Source organism: Dromiciops gliroides, chromosome 2, assembly GCF_019393635.1.
Source record: "Dromiciops gliroides isolate mDroGli1 chromosome 2, mDroGli1.pri, whole genome shotgun sequence".
NCBI lineage: Eukaryota > Metazoa > Chordata > Mammalia > Microbiotheria > Microbiotheriidae > Dromiciops > Dromiciops gliroides.
This window is the reverse complement of record NC_057862.1, coordinates 372,335,223-372,361,194: the sequence shown is the minus strand read 5'-3', so window position 1 is coordinate 372,361,194 and position 25,972 is coordinate 372,335,223. Positions and strand designations below refer to the sequence as shown.

Genomic DNA, 25,972 nt, shown 5'->3' with positions numbered 1-25,972 from the left:
CAGCAGAACAGAGACAGTTGGGTTCAGGTTTAGAAGTTATTATCTGAGGATCCAGCATTTGCTAACACAACCATCACTGCCCAAGCTCTTCAGTATTTTCTATGCCTAAGACTACAGGCAGCTCACACTCTAGCCTAATGTATAAGACTCACTTCCCCAGGGGCAAACCTAACTCAGAGGAACAAAAACACAGACACACAAGGAAACACAAGACTCCCCAGAGCTGTTCAGCTCAGGGATCTCACATAACTAATTCTCCCTTCTATCAGTACACATGGTTCTGCAGCTACCAAAAAAGGGCCAATTTAGCCCAGAGGTAGTGAGTCTCATTGCTTTTATCTCTCCTGCCCAAAGACAGAATGAAGATCCAAAGAGAGGCTGGTGCCCTCCTTAGGGCCATTGGCAGCAGCTGCTGCCTCCCTGATTGTATAACATCTAGATTATATGCAAAAGAGAGCCTGCTCCCACCAATCTAAGGGTCTTCCAGAACAGAGATGTTAAATACATGGAGTGCAGAACCAGATAAAAATGGAACTGGGAAATATTTAACAAAATAAATAAAAATAAAACAGAATATAATGTTAATATGTGATTTTAAAAAATCAATATTAGGTCTATAGGGGTTTTTGAATGGTTTAGGGATCCCCATTTTTATTTGAGTTTGACACCAGAATTCACTTCTGAAACTAAAGAATTAGGGAGAGATGTCTAAGGACCAAAATAGGTATATTGCACCAAAACTTCAAATGTTCTCACCAAGTGTGTCATTCACAAGAAAAGGATGACTGTGTTTTTAGATAATGTTACTCAGTGGAAAAAGTTGCCATATTAAGTACCAAGGAGTGGGATCCTGAATGATCCAACAAATCCTTAGTGAGAAAGAAGAGAACTTCTGGAGATGTATTTCAATATGTCTGCCAGACACTATGGAAACCAACTCAAGGGCTGCATGAGATTACAGTACCTCACAATCAATGGTGCAGAAGCTGCCCTCGAACCCAGCCAAGCTAAACCTACTCCATCACCTAAAATCAGAAGGGATCAATGAACCAATGAAAACTGACCATGGCACTTCCTGCATTTTGCCAGGGCCAGTCACAAGGTGGCAACTTTTGAAGCAGTTTTTATAGGGAGGGGAAAGCTTGGAGATGCCCTCTAAGGGTCCCTTCCAGCTCTGATATTCTAAAACTTTATATTTATTTTAAGACTTCAAGGATCTGTGACTTCATCTATGGGAAGACCTTCCTTTGCTGATATAGACCCCAGCTTCTTCCAGATAATTTGCAGATAATTTTCATGAATTGCTAGGTCCAAAAAATTCATGGCCCAGTGGCCAACCTTCTGGTGACAAGTCTGCAACATCATTATCATAATCCATAACACTAATAGCTAACATTAATATAAAACTTACTATATGCCAGATACTGTGCTTAAGCGCTTTGCAATTATTATCTCATTTGAGCCTCACAACAATGTTGAGAGGTAGGTGCTATTATTATCCTCATTTTATAGATGAGGGAACTGAGGCAAAAAAAAAAAAAAGGTTAAGTGACTTGCCCAAGATCACACAGCTAGTAAGTGTCTGAGACTGGATTTGAACTCAGGTCTTCCTGACTCCAGGCCTAGTCCTTTATCCACTGTACCATCTGGCTTCCCCAATAAGCACAGATTGACAAAGAGCAGTCATTTCATCCTCCTATACAATAATTCACAAAACATTATAAATAAAAGAAAAACAGCACCACATTGACTTCTCCCAGGACCATTTCTAAGTTCCATTGAAAATGTAAGAAGAGGGGGTGGCTAGGTGGCACAGTGGATAAAGCACCGGCCCTGGATTCAGGAGTACCTGAGTTCAAATCCGGTCTCAGACACTTGACACTTACTAGCTGTGTGACCCTGGGCAAGTCACTTAACCCCCATTGCCCCGCAAAAAAAAAAGAAAGAAAAAGAAAATGTAAGAAGAACAAGATAATACTGTACAATGGCTAAGAGAGGTAGCACAAGGGTGTGTGAAGAGAAAGAGAACCAGCCTCAATGACAGGAAGATCTGAGTTTAAATTCTACCTCCAACACATGATTTCTCTGACTCCATGTTAAGTCGATTAATATGCCACTGCATGCAGACAACTCAAAGGCTATGAGCTGCAAAGCAGGTGTCACAGTGGTAGAGGTCATTTCCTCATGAATAGTTTCCTATATTGATGAGACAACTAAGTGATGCAGTAGATAGAGTGAGGGGCCTAAAGTCAGGAAGACCAGAGTTCAAATCCAGCCTCAGACACTCACTAGCTGTGTGACCCTGGGCAAGTAAGTCACTTAACCTCTGCCTGCTTCAAATAGAGATAAAAATAGCACCTCCCTCCCAGGGTTGTTGTGAGAATCAAATGACATCTATTTAAAGCACTTACCACAGTGCCTGGCATATAGTAGGTGCTATATAAATGTTTATTTTCTTCCTGCCAGTGACATCACAAGTCTGGTGTGGAAACCTTTTCATTAAATGGCATTTATATAGTACTTTAAGTTTAACAAATACCTACTTTATCTCATTGCCTTCTCACAATAACCCTGTTAGGTGGGTACTGTAGATATTATTATTCTCATTATTTCATATGAGAAAACCGAGGCATAGAGAGATTAAATGACTTGCCCAATGGTACACGGCTAGTAGTTACCTAGGCTGGTCCAAGGACCACAGACACACAGCTCATGGTCCTTGAGAGCTCAGGGGTTAGCTCCACACCACAAGTGATCAGAGAAGAATAAATAATAGTTTAAATAGGAACGGTCCTGGGGCCAGAGCTTCAGCAAATGCCCAAGTTCCCACTTCATATTGTAGGGGTCAATCAGGTGGGACCCCTGGGCATCTGCCAAATTCCATTATTTTATCACAATATCCTGTCTCTAAGTCAATGCCCCAGGTCATCATTGGGGATCTCACAGGAGCCATGAATGTGGAGTGGCATTCTTCACCCTGATTTCCTGTTTCTTTGCAGCCCTTGTTTATGCAACCAATGGGGATTTAGGATGCAGGGCCCTGGACTACCCGCTGTTAGAAACAGGGAAGGAAAGAACTTTCACAAACCCAGGAAGGCAGGATTTGGGGGCTTCTTCTACTTTTTTTTTTTTTTAGTGAGGCAATTGGGGTTAAGTGACTTGCCCAGGGTCACACAGCTAGTAAGTGTTAAGTGTCTGAGGCCGGATTTGAACCCAGGTACTCCTGACTCCAGGGCCGGTGCTCTATCCACTGCGACACCTAGCTGCCCCACTGGGGGCTTCTTCTAAGGTAACAGTGAACAATGTCCCTGCCCTAGTTTTAGTAAGAAACAGCCTAGGGGAAACTCCCCTTCCCTGCTACACCCACGGCCCACCCCCCTCACTTCCCAAATGACCTTCCACCTTTCTTGTCCAGTGCTGGATCAACACAAGAAGCCAAATAAGCCCTTACCTCTCCTAAGGCAGTTGTTTTTGTTTGTCATTCATTCTGAAAGAGGACCAATGACATCAGGAAGCTGATGTCATGACTTGCACTGAATTGGATTTAAGTGAGGGAGGGCTGTGCAAGGTCACCAACCTCACTCTCTCCTCCAGAGCCATCTGGGTCCAGTGGAGAGATATAGATCAGGACGACTGGAGATGGCTCTGGATGTTTAAGGCAATTCGGGTTAAGTGACTCACCTGGGATCACACAGCTCATAAGTATCTGAGTTGAGATTTGTGGGGTTTTTTTGGGTTTTTTGTGAGGCAATTGGAGTTAAGTGACTTGCCCAGGGTTACACAGTTAGTAAGTGTCAAGGGTCTGAGGTCAGATTTGAACTCAGGTCCTCCTGAATCCAGGGCCAGTGCTCTATCCACAATGCCACCTAGCTTCCCTGCTTAGGGAAGTGAATGAAGTCAAGGGAGAGAACACTGGCAGTGAAAAAGCAATGAGAACACCAATCTCTAATGTCCAGAAGGACCATGAAAAGTGCAAAGGTCAGGGTGTTGCTGTTTGGTCAGGGTAGTCAGGGCCTGCAGAAGAGTCCCTTCTTCTCCTGCCACACCTGTGTGCTGCCAAGTATCCAGAGCTGGCTGATGGCTCCTAGGCGTTTTGAGGGGGTGTTATATTAAGAGACAATTCTCTTGTCAGGAGAGGGGGTGGGAAGGGAGAGGGAAAGGGAGAGGGAGAGGGAGGGAGGATGAAAGAGAGAGACAGAGAGAGCGGGGAGAGAGAAGAGAGAGAAAGGGCGAGGGAGGGAGAGAGAGGAGAGAGAGAAAAGGAGAAAGAGGAGAGAAGTAGGAAGGGAAGGGAAGAGAAGGGAAGGCAAATAACTTAATTCTGGTGACCTCTACAATCAAGATGGGGCCACAAAGGGTACATGTTGACATTTTCTGTCCTGACAGTTTCCTTAAATCCCTTTCTCTGGGGTCTCCAAGGGACAAGAAGTAGAGATGGGAGTAAGAAGCAGTGTGACACAGTAGAAAGAGCACGTTCCTTGGGGTCAGAAGACCTGAATTCAGAGCCATCTCATTTCATTTGGGGACAGCTCTGGTGATTATGAAGATTTTCCTTACATTAGGTGGAAACCTGACTCTCTGCAACTTCCACCCCTTGACGTGCCTTCTAGGGCCAAGAAGAACAAGTGGGCCTGTTTTCTCATCTGTAAAATAGGAGAGTGGGAGGTAAGCTAGGTGGGCTTCTGAGGTCTCTTCCAGTTCTAAATCTTATGAGCCTAAAGCTTTTTTTTTTTGGGGGGGGGGGAGGTGAGGTAATCGGGGTTAAGTGACTTGCCCAGGGTCACACAGCTAGTATGTGTCAAGTGTCTGAGACCGAATTTGAACTCAGGTCCTTCTGAATCCAGGGCCGGTGCTCTAACCACTGCGCCACCTAGCTGCCCCTGAACCTAAATCTGCTCCCTCTCCTGCAGACGGCCAGACCTGGAGGCATTAGAAGATAGTGACCTTGTCTTCTCTCTAGGATAAATACCTCCAGCTCTTTCAAACCACTGTTCCTACCCCATTGGCTCAGGCTGTTCACCAACCTGGTCCCTCTGAATCTCTTCAAGTTGAGCCCTCACTTGTCAAAGTCCTTCTTAAAATGTGATTTGTGGGATGGGGGAGGGGAGGGGGATTGGTCACTAGCCACAAAACTGGAAATATTTTCTAACGCATCATACCTTACTTTGGGCTTAGTACTGTTCAAATTGATTTTTTTTTTAAACCAGGCCTGTGATTTCCTTGGTATAGGGAACTTTCAATGAAGAAACCCTTTTTTATCGATGCAAATCAGAACCTGCTCTTCAAGTGAGGCTCAGAGGTTGCCTTGGGGGGGGGGGGTTGGTACTTAGAGGTTAGGTGACTACTTGCCCAGGATCATAAAGACAAAATATGTGTCTTACAGAACTTGAACCCAGGTCTCACTGACTCCAGAGCCAGCTAGATATTTACTACAACATGCTGCTATAGGGTACCCCAAAAGCACAACATACAGTCCTTTTTCATAAATCATTGGACCTGGAGCCAGGAGATCAGGGTTTAGGATGAGGCATTTCTGGGTGCTAGGTATGTGATCTTAGGTAAGATGCTTTGTTTACCAGGGCCTAAGTTTGCTAATTTGCCTAAAAGGAATAATAATACTTCCTGAAGCACCTCAGAAGATGGAGTGAGAAAAAGCCCGAGTTAGTATTCTTGGAGGGGTTTGCAAGGTCAAAGGCCCAGATTTCTCCACCTTACTTATCTTAGCTACAAAGGGAGAAGGGGCTCACTCTCCTTTATACTTTTCATTTCCACACTGAATATGCAGGCAAAAAAGCCCTGCTAGTGTAAGAAACCTTAGCGTGGGGATCCATTCTTTGGTTCTCCCTCGTTTGTTAGGGTGTTGGCTTTGACAGGGAAAGCTCTGTTACCTGAGATAAAGAAATGAAGTTTATTCAAAGGGTGAGGGCATGATGGGCACCATGGGGAATTAATCCACCCTTTCTCCTGACAGGAGCACACTGGACTGAGGTTTCTCTGCTGAACCCACAAGGTTTATTTATATTCCAGGGATTTCTCAGCCCCAGCTTCCTCCTCTCTCCTCTTTCCTCTTCTCCCTCCTTCCTTGCAGAAGGTGGGGGAAATGAGCCACTCACTGCATGATACCCCCTCCCTCCTCTCCATAAAGATCATTTGGAGAGGGAGTCAGCAGCCCCAGGAGACCTCTGGAGCCTTAATTGGGGAGTGGGAGGGTGAGGACATCATCACGCTGACGATCTCCAGAGCCCTGGGGGGGAGGGGAATGGGAGCGTTCTCCCTATGCCACCTCCTGCTAGGAAGCTTGGCTGCTAGAGGGGAAATTGAAATGAAATGGAGCTGGCAAAGGGCAGGAGAGAGTAGCTGCTACAGCCCCTGCCTCAAGGATCCCTGCTGTTAAAGCGGGAGGGAGGCAGAGAGTAGCTTCCTCTTAGAATCCCTACCAGAGCAGAGCCTCCCAGCCGACACCAACCTCTTGGAGCCCCCTTTCCTCCCCCAGAACAGGCTCTGTCTGACACAGCCAGTTGCTGTGGAAATGATTAGGATGTGAAACGGAGGGTGACGACTCCAGGCAGGAATTAAGCAGTGGGAGAAGATACCCTCGGGAGTAAGACCTTGTTTTTGAAAAGATAACCTGGAAGAATAAAAGGCTGCCTAGGCTAGAAGTTTCTAAAGGAAGGAAGATAAGTAGGGTGTGGTCAAAAGAGCACTGGACGAGGGGGCAGTTAGGTGAAGCAGCGGATAGAGCACCGGCCCTGGAGTCAGGAGGACCTGAGTTCAAATCTGACCTCAGAAACTTGACACTAGCTGTGTGACCCTGGGCAAGTCACTTAACCCCAATTGCCTCACCAAAAAAAAAAAAAGGGCACTGGACCAACATGGGTCCCGATTCTACTGATTATCACCACTTCCAAACACACACATTCACACTCACTGAGTGAGCATGGGCAAGTCACTTCCCTTTCCTGGGTTTCAGATTCTCCATCTGCTAAGTGAAGAGATTGGATTAGATGATAATAATAATAATAATGATAATAATAATAATAATAATATTGTTAGATAATATTATTGAAATCCCCACTTGGATCTAGGATGTACTGGCACATGCTAAGTGGGACCCTCTAGTTGTAATGAGAAATACACCTAGCCATATTAGATAATAATAATAATAATAACAATAGATCATATGTATATAACACTTTAAGGCTCTCGAAGTGCTTTACACACCGTAACTCATTTGATCCTAACAACAACTCTGTGAGGTAGGAGCTATTATTATTGTCCCACGTATTACAGATGAAGAAGCTGAGGCTGGGAGAGGTTGTTTTGTCCTAAATCATAGCTAGTAAAAGAAATGGAGAGGGTCTGTAAGGTCCCTTCCAATTATGATATCCTGTGTTCCTCTTTTTGCAAGCAGTATAGCGTAGGAGAAAGAGCATTGGTCTTTAACTTAGGAGACTTGATCTGAGTCACCAAGTATGTGACACTGAACAAGTCACTTACTTAACCTCTTCTTAGTCTCAGTTCCTCTATCTGTCAAATGGGTATGGTTTTCGGGGGCAGCTAAGTGACGCAGTGAATAGAGCGCCAGCCCTGGAGTCAGGAGGACCTGAGTTCAAATCCGGCCTCAGACACTTAACACTTACTTACTAGCTGTGTGACCCTGGGCAAGTCACTTAACCCCAATTGCCTCACTTAAAAAAATAATAATTTAAAAAAATAATGGTTATGGTTTGACTTGAGTTCTGTCTCCAAGGCTGTTGTGAGGAAAGCACTTTGAAAATCTTAAAGCATTATATAAATATAAATATGAGTAGTAGTAGTTGTTGTTATTATTGTTGTTGTTCTTCTTATTCTTCTTATTATTATACTACATATTCTAAGGTCTCTCTCCCAACTTCCTTCTGACATTCTAAGATCTCATCTTCCAGGGCCAACATTCTATGCTACTATGTCCCAACTACCAAGGAAATGCTTGATACAACCGACCAAAAATGTGTGTACAAAGCCCTGCTTTAGTTCAGGCAAATTGGGGTGTGAGGGTTGGGGGATATAGGTGAGGGAAAGGTTAGGCAGAGAGTCACCCACGTAGCATTGTGCTAATCAATACCAATGCTTAGAGATGGCTAGGTATATTTCTCATTACGACTAGAAGGTCCCACTTAGCATGTGCCAGTACATCCTAGATCCAAGTTGGGGTTTCAAAATTTCCCAGGGGATATCAACTCCTTTTAAAAGAGATTTATTTCAGCTCCTCACATGGCAAGAGCTGGTGAATGTGCCTGATGGGGAGGTAATGGCCTAACTGCTCTCGGGGGAAGGAGAGTCGTGAATGGGCTAGTGTCAGAAGTTCCTAATGTGCCGTTTCCTGGGCCAACCAAAATGAAATGAAAACCCCCAAGGTCTCCTTCACATACCCTTTGTTTCCTTTGCTATTCATTTCAGCATAAGATTTTTATCTACAATGGTTACAATATTCTTTGTGTCACTTACAGTAGAATCCACTTAATCAACACCTAAACAAATGGGCCATCCTTCGTTCAGAGCCTGAGCCTAGATTTCAAGCAGGGGCAACATTGCCCCTGACTCTAGCAACCTTCCCTGGGCTGGGTGCCAACCAACAGATTTGGCACAGAGAACTTGGGGGAAGCTAAACCCTAGATGAATGGCCCACCTGGGCTCCATTCTCAAGGAGACTTCCTACACGCACCAGCTAAATTTATTGGCCCCATTTTACTGGGCCAAAGCCACCTGCAAGCAGATGTGCCCCCAAGATTTAGTGGGACCCACTGGAGATGCTGGGGCGGGGGCGGGGGGAATGGGACTCGGGGACTGCCTGCAGCTCACTCAGCAGATATAGGCTAGAATTTGTGAACCTGAATGCTAGGAGGGACTCCACTTACCTTCTTGTCACTGGAGGTGGCCTTGAGTCATCCCGTTTGCTTTCTTACAACAACAAATATTTATATATTGTCAATTTAAGAAGACATGCTCCCAACCCATCTCTGCCTATAGAAATCCTTATACATACTTTAAAGACTAGCTCAAATGTCACCTCCTCCAGGAAGCCTTCCTTGGAAGTTCATAAAATAACTGGCCAATTTATAGTCTCCGAACTGGAAGGGAATCATTTTACAGACAAGGGAAGTGAGGGCCACAGAGGTTACAGGATCACAAGATCATAGAGTTAGAGTTAGAAGGCCTTGTAGTCTAACCCCCTCCTTTTAGAAGGGAGGAAACTGAGCCCCAGAGGGCTTCAGTGACTCAAGATGATATTTGTAAAGTGTTTAGCCCAGTGTCTGGCACATAGTAGGTGCTACATAAATGTTTATTCCCTTTCCTTCACCTTGTCCAAGGTCACACAGAATAATAGCTGGCATGGCTGGGATTTGAAACAGGTCTTCTGAGTGCAATTCCAATGGTTTCCCCCCACTATACCACACGCCACCTGAGATCTCTTCTCCTTGAGTCTCTCAAAGACCTATGCTTGTACTACTCTTATAGTCAAATCACCAAACATTTGTTTAGCACCTACCGTATGCCAGGAATGGAGGTACAAAAGAAGGCAGCCCTGCCCCACCCTGCAAAAAACCAGTCCCTGTATAAGTCTAATCTTCCTAGTCTTATGTCTTATACCCATCATTCCTTATTTTCATATAATTATCTCTTTGTGTAGCTTATTTTTCTCTGGAAATAAGTTCCATGAGGGTGAGGATTGCATCTAATTTAATCTGAATGTCTCCCTTATACTACTCTGTTCCCAGAAGGCAATTAATAAATGTTAGCCAAGGTGAATTAAGTACCTACTACATTCAGAGCATTGTGATGGAAGAATACAATGAATGAATGGTAAGGAAATGAAGTCTGCTCATTCAAGATAATCCAAATTCCTCAGCATGTTATTCAAGGCCCTCTGTAATACAGCAGCCTTATCTTCCTCTTCATATATATATATACTTTATGTATCATCTAAAATAGACTTACTTTCTCTTAGTCTCCCCTGCTCTCTACCTCCAACATGCCCTCTGTTTTCCTTCCTCAGAGGTGCCTTTGCTCACAATACTTGGTTTCTTTATCCCTGGAATGTCTTCTACCCCATCCAAACCTCTTCCCCTTCTTACCCAGCTGTCAAAGCCCAAATCAAAAGGCACCCCTTCTGGGAAGCCTTCCATGATTCCCCCAGTGGAAAGCAATCTTTCTCATTTTATTTAAGAGCATGTTTCACTTTTTACATTCAAATTTATGCTTTCTTTATTTGTGGCTGTCTTGTTATTGCTACGAGATTTTATAAACTCCAAAACAGTCCTGACTCAGTCTTTTTACTTTTCCCTTACTACCCTGCACAGAGCATTAAGTAGGTACTGAATGTTTGCCGAATGAATGAATCTGGTGCCCTTAGAATCATAAAATTGAGCTGAAAGGAACCTCCAAGGTCACCTCTTCCGATACCTCCCCAAACAGAAGCATTGGTCTAGACCCAAGATGATGTCTGAGATCCCTGCCAGCAGCTCCAAATTCTACAATGCCAAGCGCTAAAGAGGTTCAGAGGACGGAAAGATCACTTTCAGTCAGGGTGCTCAAGAAAGGCTTCAGAGGTGGCATTTGGGATGAATGTTTGGTGAGTTTTCAAATGATCCCTGAGATAAAAGTGGAGCTCTCCCCAGCAGCACCATGCATTCCCACTGGCCTCTGGGAATTGGGACAAGTGCTTAATCGGCATTTCTCTTAAGGGCTTTGCTAGCATTCACTGTTCTCCTACACAGATGATATAGCAGCAGCTGTAGAAATAGATTGTCTGGGGGTCCTTGCTCCAGCCCACCCCTCTGCCCCACTTCTGACCCCAAATATCTGTCTTTGTTTACCTTTGGGCTCTAACCCATTGGAGTTAAAGTGCATCCTCTTTTGACATTCTGTGCAGCTCATCAGGAACCGGGTCACAGCCTCCCTTGGGAGAAAAGCGTAGGTTTCTGCAATCTAGGGAAAGAGACAGAAGTCTAATTATCTCTGGGCTCCTGGTCTCTGGCTGCCTGGTAAGGTGATCAAGGAACGCCCCCCTCACTCACAAGTGCTGTGACTTTATTTCCCTGCACAATCATACCATCAGGCAGTGAAAGGAGCACTGGAATAGGAGTCAGGAGACCTGGGTTTGATTTAGAGATCATGTACCTCCTCATTTCACAAACAAAGAAATAGAAGCTCTCAGAGAGGAAGAGACTTCCTCCAAATAAATAATAGCAGAGACAGAATTTGAACCCAGCTCTTTGAACTTAATGCTCTTTCCAGCTAGGTAGCATAGTGGATTGAGTGTTGTAGCTAGACCTGGTTCAGATCCAGCCTCAGACACTTACTATTCCTTTAACCTCTCCGTGACTTAGTTTCATCATCTGCAAAATTCGGATAAAAATAGTCCCTACCTCCCTGGGTTGTTGTAAGGATAAACTGAGATAATATCTGTAAAGTGCTTTGCAAACCTTAAGACTGTTTAAATGCTATTCTCCTCATTATTGTTACTTCTAATATACCATGAGATTGCTCTGACAATTACTAGCTTTGTTGTCTTGGATAAGTCACTTGACCCTACTCTGAGTTTCAGTTCATGTGAAAATGTTAAGGCTTGCACCAGCAGCCTCACAGAATCCAGTGTGGGAAAGTACTCCATGTAGACCTCAAATGTGAGGTTCACATGAACCAAATACAAGTAATATTTTACTCTATTTCTGGTGAGAAAGGCAGGGATAAGTAAGAGCAAGGAGCTGTCTGGGACCAAGAGTCAAAGTCAGGATTCCTTAATTCCCAGGGACTGAAATCATTCAAGATGTTTTCTGAGGATTAGTTCTTTCTGTCAGAGGAAGTATGTAACCGAAAAGCAGGCCTGTTAGATAAGGCTATTTCTTATTCTGGTAATCATTTAAAGTCTTTTGTTATAGGCTCTGTTTTAGAGATAGGGCGAGTAAACTGTAAGGAGAACCGGCTCTCAAGATTACACAGTAAGCTAGTTCTAGCATCTTCTTTTAATTTCAAAAATAACCTGCTACTGGATACCAAAGGCAGCTTATAGGTGGTCAGAAACAACCCACTGGATTTCTCATCACAACTGGTAGGTCCCTCCCATAAATAGAATTCAAGGGTCTAACTGCAAATTTTCTGTTCCCACCTTGGAATGCGTTAAAGAGAGGAGAACAGAACCACAGAATGTTAGAACCAGCAGGGACCTTAGAACACAGCATGTTAGGCCTGGCACAACCCTCAAAATACAGAATGCTGGAGCTGACAAGGGACCTTAGCACGCACAGAGGTGCTTAGAGCTAGTGTGGGTTTTAGACGTTAGAACATGGAATGTTAGGACTGGAAGGAGACCTGAGGTCTGTGAATTTAGTTTGATATTTAGATGACTGTATTTCGATATAATTAATTCCTTTGTTGTGCTGGATATTTTATTGTATTAAGTCCATCCATGCTTATTCTTTACACTGATCACCAAGTTTGTCACTGGGTATCAAGTAGAGGCACTGGTAGAAAAAGGGGGGAAATGTGGGTAAAGAAGTGAAAGAAAAAAGAAGTAAATGGGATATACTGAAGAATAGGGAAGTGTCTCAATTCTCCCCAAATCCCTGCAGACACCTCCCTATCCCCCAGCATTTGCCCACTCTGATCTAACAACTGGGTATTTTCTCTTTTGAATCCACATGAAAATGAGAGAAAAAGGGGGCAGCTAGGTGGCACAGTGGATAAAGCACTGGCCTTGGATTCGGAAGGACCTGAGTTCAAATCCAGCCTCAGACACTTGACACTTACTAGCTGTGTGACCCTGGGCAAGTCACTTAACCCTCATTGCCCAGCCAAAAAAAAACAAAACAAAACAAAACAGAGAGAGAGAGAGAGAAGCCAAGTTAAATGTAATCCTTTTGTTTTCATTGTCTAAGACAACTAACTAAAAAGCCTAGACAGGGTTTAGGCTTAAAATTACACTAAGATTTTCAGGGACACCTTGGATTAAACAAAAAGTCCTTTCCAAAAAGGGACATTACGGTTTAAGAAAAACAATCATAGAGATCTGGGTGCTTTCTCTAGTCTTTTTCCTTAACTTGGTGTGACCCTGAACAAGTTGCTTCTCCTCTGGGCCCCAGTATAAAATGAGATATTTGGAGCAATGACCTCCAAAGGTCCCCTTCCAGGTCAGATCATGTATGTTCTATATTTTAACATCTCTGACATTCTGTGGGGTTTTGTTTTGTTTTGGGGTTTTTTGGTAGGGCAATGAGGGTTAAGTGACTTGCCCAGGGTCACACAGCTAATAAATGTCAAGTGTCTGAGGCCGGATTTGAACTTAGGTCCTCCTGAATCCAGGGCCAGTGCTTTATCCACTGTGCCACCTAGCCGCCCCCAAAAGTAATTCTTTTTTTTTTTTTTTTGCGGGGCAATTGGGGTTAAGTGACTTGCCCAGGGTTACACAGCTAGTAAGTGTTAAGTGTCTTAGGTCAGATTTGAACTCAGGTACTCCTGAATCCAGGGCCGGTGCTCTATCCACTGCGCCATCTAGCTGCCCCCCCCATTCTGTGTTTTAAGGTCCTTTCTAGCACTAGCATTTTATTTTCTATATTCTAAAGTCCCTTCCAGCTTTGATAGTCTGTGCCTTCAGTAACTTTCAATGATCTATAGTCCTTAACCACTCTGATATCCTGTGTTCTAAGACCAGGGTTCTTAACCTCTTTTTGACGTATTGAGGACTTCTTCAGCAGTATGGTGAAGACTGTGGACTCATTCTCAAAATAATGTTTTTAAATAATTGAAGAAAATGTTCAATTTCACTTAGCGGTTAAGAAAAAAAATGTAATTTTTCCCCATACAAGTTTCTAGACCCCCTTGAAATCTATGGATTGGTGGGAGCTGGGGGGTGGGGGATGAGACTATGGACTCCAGCTTAAGCACCCCTATTCTAAGGTTTCATCCTGCTCTGACATTCTACATTCTCAGATCCATTCAGTCTAAGACTAGTGAAATTTCTCAAAGCATGGGTGCACATTTATCTCCACTAAGTGGCAGCATAACCTCAGTCTATAGGTCTTTTCATCCCAGTCAGGGAAAGTTCAAAGGCTTGTCCCAAAGCCTCAAAAAGGAAAATGGAGCTCTCTGTAGTGGCTCTCCCTCTGGGGACCCTCCCCTGCAGATGCGACCCATCAAGCTCAAACCGTCCCTCTCCTCTCTTGCTTAGCTCCATACTGATTAGAGCTGAGCAAACTCCCTGCTCGCTTTCCTGTGCTCAAGGTGCCTATAAGACATTTGTCATCATCTTGCCATCGAGGACCCCTTGCATTAGGGCCCATGGTGAGCCCATGGGATGGTCTGGCAGCTGCCCGTGGCATCCTGCCCTCCCTTTTCTCTTCCTCCGATGACCCACCCCAAGGTCTGTTCAGACCATTCAGTTAATTTGGGTGGTACCATTGTTATTTCTCAGCTGATTTGATGCTCTGCAGAGCGGCCAGTCTTGATGAGTTATCTCCCTTCCAAACTGTCTGTCTGATTAGGTCTCTCTAGAGGTCACGGACAAGGGCAAACTCTCCAGTGACTCTGATTAGAGCTGGTGGATGGAGAAAGCCAGAGTCAGGGATGGAGAAGACACATGGGAATTTCTGGAAACCCCTTTGCAGGCTTCCTCCCTTATTAATACTAAGTAAGGGGGAACCAAGACCATGTCTGATGGACACATTTCATCTCTGCCCTCGTGTCTGACTGAAAATAAATTCCGGGCCAGTGTGCCAGGGGCAGACGGGCGGTTGGGCACAGCCCTGCGGGGTCAGAAGGGAATACACTCGGCTAATGTGATGATCTCAGCTCAGGAGGAGCTCAGAGGGGTGGGGCACCAGGGAAAGCCAGTGCAGTTAGCAGGCCTGGGAAAAGAGACCGATCCAGCCTGTTCCCCTGAGGCAGTGCAACCCCGCAGATTAGTCCTCAGAAGAGGGGCATTGAAGGAATTAGGGGAGGGGCAGGGCAGCTGTCTGCTTAGAAAATGAGTGGAAACTTTCTAAATCATGGTCACCCTGCTGAAGCTGCCCTTCTTACTCACAGAGAGGTTGCTTGCCGACTCCTGCAAGAAAAAAAAAATCCTGGATGGCCTCCTTAGCCAAGCTGTTCCCATGCAGGGGACACGAGACCTTAGAAATGTCTCTAAGATTCAGAGCTAAAAAAGACCTCAGAGGTCAGCCAGTCCAACCCCTTACCAGAAAAGTAAGGTAACTTGCCCAAGGTCAAACATCTAGTAAATATAATGTTGAATGAAACTCAGACCCTCAGATTCCAAATTCATTTGGAACCCACACTACCTATTATAACTAGAAAAGACCATTAAAGGCCACCCAGTATAACCCACTCATTTTATAGCTGAGGAAATAAGGTCCCAAAAGAAGTGAAATGATCTATTCAACATCATAGAGCTAGTAAGTAGTTCAGATGGAACTGCAGCCCAGGTCCTCCATAGGACTTCCAATCTAATGATCTTTCCACTCCACCACCTTTGTTTTGCTGGGAGGAATGGGGAGGGGAGGTTCCCAACACTTTCCAGACCCAGACCGTCCTCACCAGGGCCAGGAGTAGTGTCAATAGCCTTTCTAGCCCACTGAGAGGACATGAGCCAGAGGACAAAGCAGAGCCAGCACGCTGCAGGGAGAAACAGGCCTTCTGGCTGCCTGCCCCACCATGGGGACAAGAGTCGTGCGCAAAAGGCCAGTAGGCCCCCTGAGCCACTGGAGGGACATGAGGAGAGGGGCCCTTGCTCAGCCCCGTGGAGCAAAGACTGCCCTATGGGAAATAGAGAAGACTTTCAGACTCCAGCTGGGAATCAGGGAAGTCCCCAAGGCTGACAAGTGAGGAGCCCCTCCCCAACCCCTTTCATTTATCCATTTATCCAGAATCTTTCTCTTAAGAGGGGCAGTAGAAAGTAGGGGAAAGACCATTGGAGTCAGAGGACCTAGATTCTGGTCCTCTCTCAGCTATTTCCTACTTGTAAGACCTCAGGCAAATCACTCGAGCTCTCTGGGGGTTCTTATGCTCCTAAAATATGTATGAAGAATGTATATGTATGGGAAAAAAGAGGACTGGACTTGATAGGTTCTCTCTCCCAGCTCTCAATTCTAGGATACTACATATGTTTCCTGCAAAAATGTCATTTCTCCTCACATTTCTTCTTCTTTTGGGAGGCAAGCAGGATTAAGTGACTTGCCCAGGGTCACACAGCCAGTAAGTGACTAAATTCATATTTGAACTCAGGTCCTCCTGATTCCAGGACCAGTGCTCTATCCACTGCACCACCCAGCTGCCCCATTACGTTTAAGATACTAGAAGTAGGTTTACTGTCTTTGTTTTAGAGCTAGGACAAATGAGGAGTAAGGATAATTTATTTAAAAAGAAATTAGACAGGGCAGAGGAAAGAGAAGAAACCCAAGTCTCCTGATTCTCGGTTTGAGGTTATAGCCAACCTGGCACTTAGTAAGCCCTTTAATACGTATTTGTTGAGGTAAATTGATATCTAAAATATCGGTGTTAGAAGATACTTAAGGGAGTGGAAAGAATTCTCGATTTGGATCCAGGAAGATCTGAGTTCAGATCTGTTCTCTGACATCTACCAATGGTGTAAGTCACCTGGGCAAGTCACTTCACCTTTGCCTCGATTTCTTCATATATAAAATGGGGACAATAATTGCACCTACCTCTCCAGGGCGTTGTGGTAATAACTGTAAAGTTCTTAGCATAGGGTCTGTCACATGGTAAGCACGCTACATAAATGTTAACTATTTTAATTATTAAATTTGGTATATCTAAAATATCAGTGTAAAGAAAGGACTTAAAGGAGTAGGGAAAATGCTGAATTTGGAGTCAGTAGAACTGACTTCTGATTCTTGGTTCTGACAGTTACTAGCTTTATGTGAAACTGTAGGCAAATCATCCAACCTCTTTCTTTCTTTCTTTCTTTCTTTCTTTCTTTCTTTCTTTCTTTCTTTCTTTCTTTCTTTCTTTCTTTCTTTCTTTCTTTCTTTCTTTCTTTCTTCCTTCCTTCCTTCCTTCCTTCCTTCCTTCCTTCCTTCCTTCCTTCCTTCCTTCCTTCCTTCCTTCCTTCCTTCCTTCCTTCCTTCCTTCCTTCCTTCCTTTCTTTCTTGCAGGGCAATGAGGGTTAAGTGACTTGCCCAGGGTCACACAGCTAGTAAGTGTCAAGTGTCTGAGGCCAGATTTTAACTCAGGCCCTCCTGAATCCAGGGCCAGTGCTTTATCCACTGTGCCACCTAGCTTCCCCCTAACCTCTTTCTGAGCCTCAGTTTCCTCATCTGCAAAATGGGAATAATAATGCCAGTGTTACCTATACTTCTCAGAACTGTTGTGAGGCAACACAAAATGCTAAGTAAATCTGAGTTATTACTATTACAGAGGGAGAAACTAAGGCCCAGAGAGGTAAACCAACCCCCCCCCACCACCACCACCCCGGGTCATACAGAAAGTTAGTAATAGGCAAGGCCTCCAACCCCTTCCTCCTAACTCTGAGCCCACTCCTATTTTCTGCTATACTCTGCTGCCTCTCATCTCCTGGCTTCCTTAGCCCCAGGTGAATTTGTCTTTCAAGTTGGTTGGTTTGTTTCATTAGAAACTGAAGTTAATTATGCAGTTTTTCTGTGTTGGCCAAGACCTATGTGCAAGACTGTGTGATGATAAGATTTAGGACGGGAGAGATGATCCATGTGTGTATGCATGCATGCATGCATATATGCATGTGTGTATATGTATGTGTGCGTGTGCATATGTATGTGTAAGTGTGTGTGTCTATTTCACCCAATCTAACCCCTTCATTTTACAGGTCATGAAACTAAGGCCCAATGTTTTCCTCTTTCTAGTGCAGGTTCTGCCCCTGATGAAGTTACAAGGGCGCTGTAGAGAAGACTTCTTGCCGGTGGCTACAGGCAGCCTGTAACCACCCCAAGCCTGACCTAAATGGTGGATGATGATGCCCCAGGAGCCCTGGAAGTTCTGAAGCTACCTCGGAGGCTTAGCTTTGGGGCTGGGCAATGTCACCACCTAGCAATACCCAGGGGTAGAACAGACAAAAACAGGTTTACGCCCAACCCTTGCCGTGAAATAAAGATACTTTTCAACCTTGAGATTCTATGTTCTAAGGACCCTTCCACCAATAACATTATATGATGCTAGATTTAATTTGTAATCTCTCTCTTTTTTTTTTTTTGCGGGGCAATTGGAGTTAAGTGACTTGCCCAGGGTCACACAGCTAGTAAGTGTTAAGTGTCTTAGGTCAGATTCAGGTCCTCCTGAATCCAGGGCCAGTGCTCTATCTACTGTGTCATCTAGCTGCCCCTGTAATCTCTTTTTTTTCTTTTCTTTTTTTTTTTTAAGTGAGGCAATTGGGGTTAAGTGACTTGCCCAAGGTCACACAGCTAGTAAGTGTTAAGTGTCTGAGGCCGGATTTGAACTCAGGTACTCCTGACTCCAGGGCCGGTGCTCTATCTACTGTGCCACCTAGCTGCCCCTGTAATCTCTTTTAAAGAGATCATAGTATTTAGACCTAGAAGGGATTGGAGGAGATTGAATTTAGAGCTTAGGGCAGGAAGGGACCTCAGAAAGAATACAGTTCCAAACCCTCAATTTTACAGAAGAGGAAGCAAAAGCCAAGAGAAGGAAAGTTACTTGCCCAAAATTCATCAGCAAATTAAGTGGCAGGACTCAAATTTGAACCCAGGTCTTCTGAATCCTAGACCAGAGCTCTTTCCATTATACCCTGAAGAGACTGGTTGGGACACCAGTACTTGTTTGGATTGGTTTGCCCAGGGAGTTGGGATTTAGTTGAATGAGTTTTTATGGGTGAAACTGTCACCGTATTGGGAAAAAGAAGAAAAAAGCATACCCGCGGGCATATACAATGGCTTGAGTGAGTGAAGTGTGACAGGTGGAGAGGAGAAAAAAGAGAGCAAAGGAGTTAAGAAAATGACTTGCTCTATCCAGCATCATTCAGGCTGACATGATATTGAAGGCCCAGGCCCCACGTAGAGCTCAGCCTTGGCATTGTTGCTGAAATTCCAACTCTGTGTGCAACCCGGTTGGGCCCTTGCCAGTCATGTGCCATATCTAGGTAGGACAATAGGAAGTAGAGAGTGTGGGAAGACATATGGAAGACAGGCCCCAAAAAATGTGGAATCAAGGACAAGATAGTGGCTAGGCCTAAGGCAGCTTAGCATATTGGGAAAAAAAAACAACCATCTTGAATTTGGAAGGAGAAGACCCAGGTTCAAATCCCAGTTCTGTTAGTCACTACCATATAATCTCTCTGTGTTCCTCTTCTGTAGGGGAGCTGGGCTAGATGACCTCTGAGGTCTCTTCTGTTTCTAAAATCCTACCATGGAATAGTGAGTGGAAAGAGTGCTGGACCAAATGGGAAACCTGGGTTCAAATCACGGCTCTGCCACTTACTAACAGTGTGATACAAGCTCTCTTCTCTTTGAACCTTATTTCCCCCATTTGTAAAACATTGTAAAACGAGGTGTCATGAGGAAAGTATTTAATTTCGTTTATTTAAACCTGCTATACATAGGAACTATTATCAGCAACAACAAAGGGATGAGGGTTAGACTAGATGACCTCTTGATATCAATCAGTTTGTTCCTGAATCCAAACTGCCTTGGATGGTCCAGGCTGAACCAGGGGACTAATTCCAGCCCATAAGCCCCATGAACAAGGAGGAGATTGAAACCTTCAGGAGGGAGAATCGAGCACCTTCTGAATGCCAGGTACAGCGGGACATATGAAGTATAGGAATAGCACACTACTATAAGGAAAAAATGTCCTGATGGAGCTAAGAGTGGAGCCAGCTGCCTTATGGGGCTGGTAATGGGTTCTCCTTTCACTGGAGGTCTTGAGGCAGACATTGCAAAGGTTCTAGGAGATGTAGATTTTCTTTTATAGTTTAGACTAGGCGGCTGCCAATAAGCTCCAAAATTCTGTGATTCTGTGACACGATAGATAATTCCCAACAATAGCAAAAACAGTTCACATTTCTGTGGCCCTTTTCCCACAATACCTCCCCTGAAGTAGGTAATGTAAGTGTTTCATCTCCATTTTACAGATGATGAAACTGAGGCTTGAAAAAGTGACCACTCCTACAAACGAAAAGGTGAGAAAATTGCAGAGCCAGGATTTGAACTCAAAGCTTTCAACTCCAAGTTCAGAACTCTTTATGAAACATGGTCCTGTTAATCCAAATTGGTTAACAAAAATAGCTAATATTTATACAGTAATTTAAGGTTTGCAAATGATATATATACACATATAAATACATATATATAAATATAAGATAGATCAATCAACTCTTTATTAACCCAATTCATTATTATCCCCATTCTACAGGTAAGGAAATGAAGGCTGAGAAGTTAAGCAACTTGTCCAGGGTCATACAGCTAATAAGAGTCTAAAGCAAGATTTAAATTTAGATCATCTTGATTCCAGATCTAGCATTCTACCCACTATCCAGGTACCTCTGGATTCAGAAAACCCTCAAACCTCTCAGTGGGCTGAGTTGGGGAAAATTTAGGGTGACCTTCCAAAAACCACTTGAGTACAAAAATTCTATTTAGCCTATAAAATGCATGTTGGTTCCACCCACATTCACCATTGTCAGTCTCCTGACCTCCTTTTACTACAACCCATGGGCTAAGCATATCTGTCTGACTTCTATAATGACGACCATTTGAATTCTTTCTACAAATACCAACTAAAGGGGGCAGCTAGGTGGCACAGTGGATAAAGCACCGGTCCTGGATTCAGGAGGAACTGAGTTCAAATCCAGCCTCAGTCACTTGACACTTACTAGCTGTGTGAACCTGGGCAAGTCACTTAATCCTCACTGCCCTGCAAAAAACAAATAAATAAATACAAAATACAAATACTAGCTAAAAAGGGAAGAGATAAATATAACTGTTTCCCCAAGATTTTGTGCCTAGTCTGGGAATCAAAAATCCTGGGTGCAAGTCCTATATCCATCATTAACTTGCTATGTGACCAATCAGCAAGTTAACTTAACCCCGACCCCAAGGGTGTCAGTTTCCTCAACTGTAGAGTATACCAGATGATCTTTACGCTCTTTTCTAACACTGTATCTGCCAATATTCTTTCTACCTTCCATGTTCTAAGGTCTATATGCCAGGGCCTTTTCTAGCTCAGATGGTCTATGTTTTAATAGTCTCTTGTCCCATGATCCTTGTCAGGGCTTCCCTGAGTTTCTCAGGACCTTGGCATGTAGGCTGGAGTCTATTTTCATGAATAATTTAGGGCAAAATCCATCTCCTAAGAAGAGAAATAAGTTAACAAGTGTGCGGATAAAAGGAATCGGGTCACAAAGGGGAAATGGTCACCTTGAAGAGTGAATTCAACCTGTACAATGCTGTTCTGGTGCTGCTCACAGAAGGAACTCTAGAAAGTCCTCAAGTGCCAGAAGTGGCAGGATTGAATCCACAGTTTGGCAGGACTTAACCAAGGATACACAGTTCACCTGTATTTCTGAAATCTGTCCTCTCTAAGGGAAGACACTCTTTCTTCTAGGGCAACAGCAGGAAGACAACCATATGTCCTGCACTGTGCAAAATCCACATTGATGTAGGTACTGGCTTTAGGGTAACCCAACAAAATGGGTAACCCCTGATTTTTTTTTTGACAGGAGATGAAAGGGAATTGAAGGACATGTGACTTTCTGAAGGGTCAGTCTGGATGTCCCATTCTAGGCTGGCTGGTCCCTGGCCATCTCATTCTTAGTGCTCTACCTTCATTCACATTGTTCTTTGTCATAAGAATAACATATCTGTGCAGCACACTGATTTCTATCTCTTGGGCCATCCTCGAAGCCTAATGAAGTCTGCAGTTCAAGTCTGATTAGCCTCGCTTTAGAAATACTGTGACCGAAGCTCGGCAAAGACTTAGCCAAGCTAGTACAATTAAGGAACAGGATTTAGACCCAGATTTTATGACCTTGTACCTATTTGACCTCCCATGATCCCTCATCTGAAATCAGCCACCACCTTCCTAAAGCAATCCTATCTATCCTTTGGGGTCCAACTAAAGTCCCACTTTCTCCCAGACCATGCCAACCCTTACCGGCCTTCCTCTCTGAAATCCTCTACCACTAATAATTTATTTCAATCATAATGGCATAATGTCATATGCTGTTTGGTGTATATGTATCTCTCCAAAAGAACTGTGAGTTCTCGAGGGCTTCTATTACACCCATAGTGCCTAGAAGAGCGCTGGCCACAGCATCTGCAGAATATGCTGACCCGGGAAGATATATATATATCTATATATCTATATCTACATAGATATAGATATGTAGATATATATATATATATGGCCTTGGTGAGTTTACGTCTTTTTCCTCCACTGTATCAATCACTGTGAATTATGGGGCTTAGTGAGTATCTGACCCAGAAGAGAAGACCATGGTCTGAATAAGGGGAAAAATAATGGCTTCTGCCTTGGATGTCATTCAGTTTCCCTTTTATAGATAACACTAAGGACAAGAGAGAGGAACTAAATAGCCCAATATCACACTGATACTGAGTAGCCCAGAGGGAGGTGTGGTGTTACTGAAGGACCTGGGTTCAAATCCCAGCACTCTCATTTGCTATACCTCCATGACCCCGGATGAGTCACTAAACTTCTCCGGGTCTCAGTTTCCTCATTTATAAAACAAAGGGGTTAGACTAAATGGTCTGTCTCTACAGTTGTTTCTAACTCAAAATCTATGAGCCTCAGAACAGAGAGCATTTTCTCTGTCCTCATTTGACAGAGGAGGAAACCAAGGTTCAGAAAGGGAAAGTAAATTGCCCAAGGGCACACAGGTCATAAGTGACTGAGCTTGGATCATTCTGCCTTTCATTTTTTATAAGAAGAAACTGAAGTTTCTCCCCGAAAAGGAGGAGCGACACCATAGGTCATGGACCAAGCCAGTCTGGTGACCTTCCCAGTGTTTAGATCACGGTTTCTATTCCCAACCCCCTCCCATTTTTCGAACCTCCTGATGCCCTCTGTGCCCTTGCCCACATGCTCCCTGTTCTGCTGAGGGGCCAACTCATTCTGCATCAGATCCCGCCTGCCCGGGGCTGAGTCTAAGGCCTGAAGCTCTGAGAGAAGGCAAGGAAGTAAAATCTCACCGCTCGGTAGGTTTTCTTCTGCCCAGCATGCTTGGGGGTTTTGCCTGGCTCTGCAGAGCTCTCCACATGCATGGAGTAGATGATGTCAAAGAAATCTTCCACCACAGCTACCCGTTTCAGAGAGATGCCCTCAGGCTCCGACAGTCCATCTGCCCCCTACAACAGTGTGGGCAAGCTGAGTTAGTATCAGGGATGGGTGACAAGGGTGATGAGATGGGCCTGAGGCTATTATGGTTGGAGGGAGGGACAGGCATAGTTCTCCAGCCCTGAAATGCCTTGAAGAGTGGGGTCCAGGGGGCAGAAAAGGGGAGGGGAAGGTGCAGTGAGGGGTATAAATTAAACACTGCTCCAGGGAGACTGATATCAGAGCTAGGGTGGCTGCAGCTGCTGATAGTAAAGTCTACCAGTAACAATGGGCCTGGAAAAAAAACAGGACAGGGACAGATTCTGGGCCCCAAATTTAAGAAATGACATTTTCCATGATTTAAGACATGTTATGCCAGATTTAGTGGAGGGGGTTTGAGGGGAGGAGAAGACGAAGAGTGAGGGGGGTGGGGAATGGGTCTGGAGTTGCAAACTGTGCCAAGACCATCCCAGAAGTCCCATGGGGAGTGAGGTGGGGAAAAGGAGGGAGAGGTGGTTGGAAGGCTGCACCCCCACCAGGCTCATGCCAATTAGCAGGAACCTTTTACAGTAGTCCCAGGATAGGGGCCCCAGGGAAAAAGGGACTCAGATCACCTGGGTGCCCCCTCATCTCTCTCCACACTGGCCTTTCTGAAAAGCTACCTCTGAAACCTCACTCCCCCAACACTCACACCCCGCCCCCCCCCAAGCAGCTGAATGCCAGCAGCTTCACTAGGGCTCTTTGTGTGTGAAGATGTAGGTAATAACAGGCTGTTATTAGGCCACGTGGGGGGGGGGTGGAGGGAGGGATGGAGAAAGCCTGGTCACTACAGCGCCTCTTATCAGTTTCATTCTCATGGTGTCAGCTGGTACTAGCAAGGTGTGCCAAGAGAGAGAAGGCCTCCTTCAATACCAAGGCTCCCTCCCTCACATCAAATCCAAGCTCTGAAGATGGTTGGGGACTGAGAGATGCAAAAGACATCGCTTTGTGGCAGAGGGGCCAGGATCCACCAAAGAACAGTTCCTTTGCAGGAGGTAAAACCAGTTACTTAAACTATATCCATAAATGATACAGTAAACAGAGGTCACACATGTATACACACACACACACAGGCACAGACACGTAGGTATTTGTAACACATGCACAAGCATACATCATCCCTGTCTTCCTCCCCGGGAAACCTTGAGAGTGGGTCTGCCGTAGGAGAGTGGGCCTGGGAGAGAAGCGGAAGGGGTTCAAATTGGGAAGGACTTGAGAAAGACGAGAAAAAAAAGTAGGTTTTCTGATTATATCAAAACATGAAAATCTTAGGTGATTTTTGTTTTGAGCAACTCTATAAATGACAGTGATGATGGTGCTAATGATAATATTATCCATGGGTACAGATTACTTTCATGTTCATTCTCTCATTCGCTCATCACAACAGCTCTATGAAGGAGGGAAGGAAGGAGGGTGGCCAGATGTAATTATACCCACTCTACAGATGATGAAACTAAAAACTTGGAGAATGTCACAGGGTTTTTTTGATTCTTAGGCTAGTGTTCTTTCTACAACCCTATCACATGGACACAGAGCACTCATTTAAAACAAAACCTTAGATTTTATTGTAAAGGACTGCCCTTCCAACTAGCTCCTGTTTACATTGTTTATTCTTTGCAAGAATTATATCAGGCAAGCAGTATAAGGATGATTATTCCCACTTTACAGATGAAGAAAGTGCAGAGACTCTCTGAAGGTCACACACTTGATGTGAGAATATGGATTTGAACTCATGTGTCTCTGACTCCACACCCAGGCCTTTCCCCCCATACCACACTGCCTTTCTATATAGAGAAAGCATAGAATATTGGAACTGAAAGGAACCTTAGAGATCATTTAATCTAAATCCTTCATTTAACAGGTGGGGAAACTGAGGCCCAGAGAAGAGGAACCACTTGCCTGGTATCACATTTAACATAAAACTATTAAGTGGTAGGGTTAGAATTCAAACCATATGATAGGTCACAAAGACAGTAGAGAAAGAGTATTAGCTATAGAGTCACAGGACTTGGGTTCAAATTCTCCCTGTGACACTCTGTGTTTGATCTTAAACAATTCAAGCCACTTTCCTAGGTCTGTTTCCTCATCTAAAAATGAAGGCTCTAGGTGGATTTCAGAAAAACCTGAAAAGACTTACATGAACTGATGCTGAGTGAAGTAAGCAGAACCAAGATAACATTGTACATAATAATAGCAACATTGTACGATGATCCCAGATCTAAAGCTGCAAAGGACCTCAGAGACCATCTAGTACAACCCCACTATCATTTTACAGATAAGGAACCTGAGTCCCACAGGGAAGAGGAGTGTCTTCCCCAAGGTCCCAGAGTTAACACCAAAGATGGGATTTGAACCCAGATCCCCTGCCTACACAGTCAATACTCTTTCCAGTGTACTCTGCCATTTTCCCTGGGGTTTGACTAGATAGCTTCTGAGGTCCCTTGCAATCTGGATCTTCTATTATCCTCCAGATTCCAAGTCCAATGTACTAGTATCTTTGCTAGCACCTAGGAGAGAAAAGATATGGCCAATGTGGGGTGAAAGGAGCTCACAGCTGAACACCTTGGACCTAAAGCAGGTCTCTCTGGACTGCATGGTGTGCACAACACGTATTCAGATAGCAACC

At 44.4% G+C, this 25,972-nt stretch overlaps 1 protein-coding gene across 1 annotated transcript in view; it reads right to left on the bottom strand.

Moving 5' to 3' along the window:
- The window catches only part of NOL4L (nucleolar protein 4 like), a 215,797-nt gene that overhangs the window by 131,133 nt on the left and 58,692 nt on the right, over positions 1-25,972 (bottom strand). Inside the window, exons 2-3 of the mRNA XM_043986160.1 lie at positions 23,184-23,339; positions 10,857-10,968 (exon numbers count right to left, since the gene is read on the bottom strand). Coding sequence (XP_043842095.1) covers positions 10,857-10,968; positions 23,184-23,339 — 268 coding nt within the window. The remainder of the gene's footprint in view (positions 1-10,856; positions 10,969-23,183; positions 23,340-25,972) is intronic.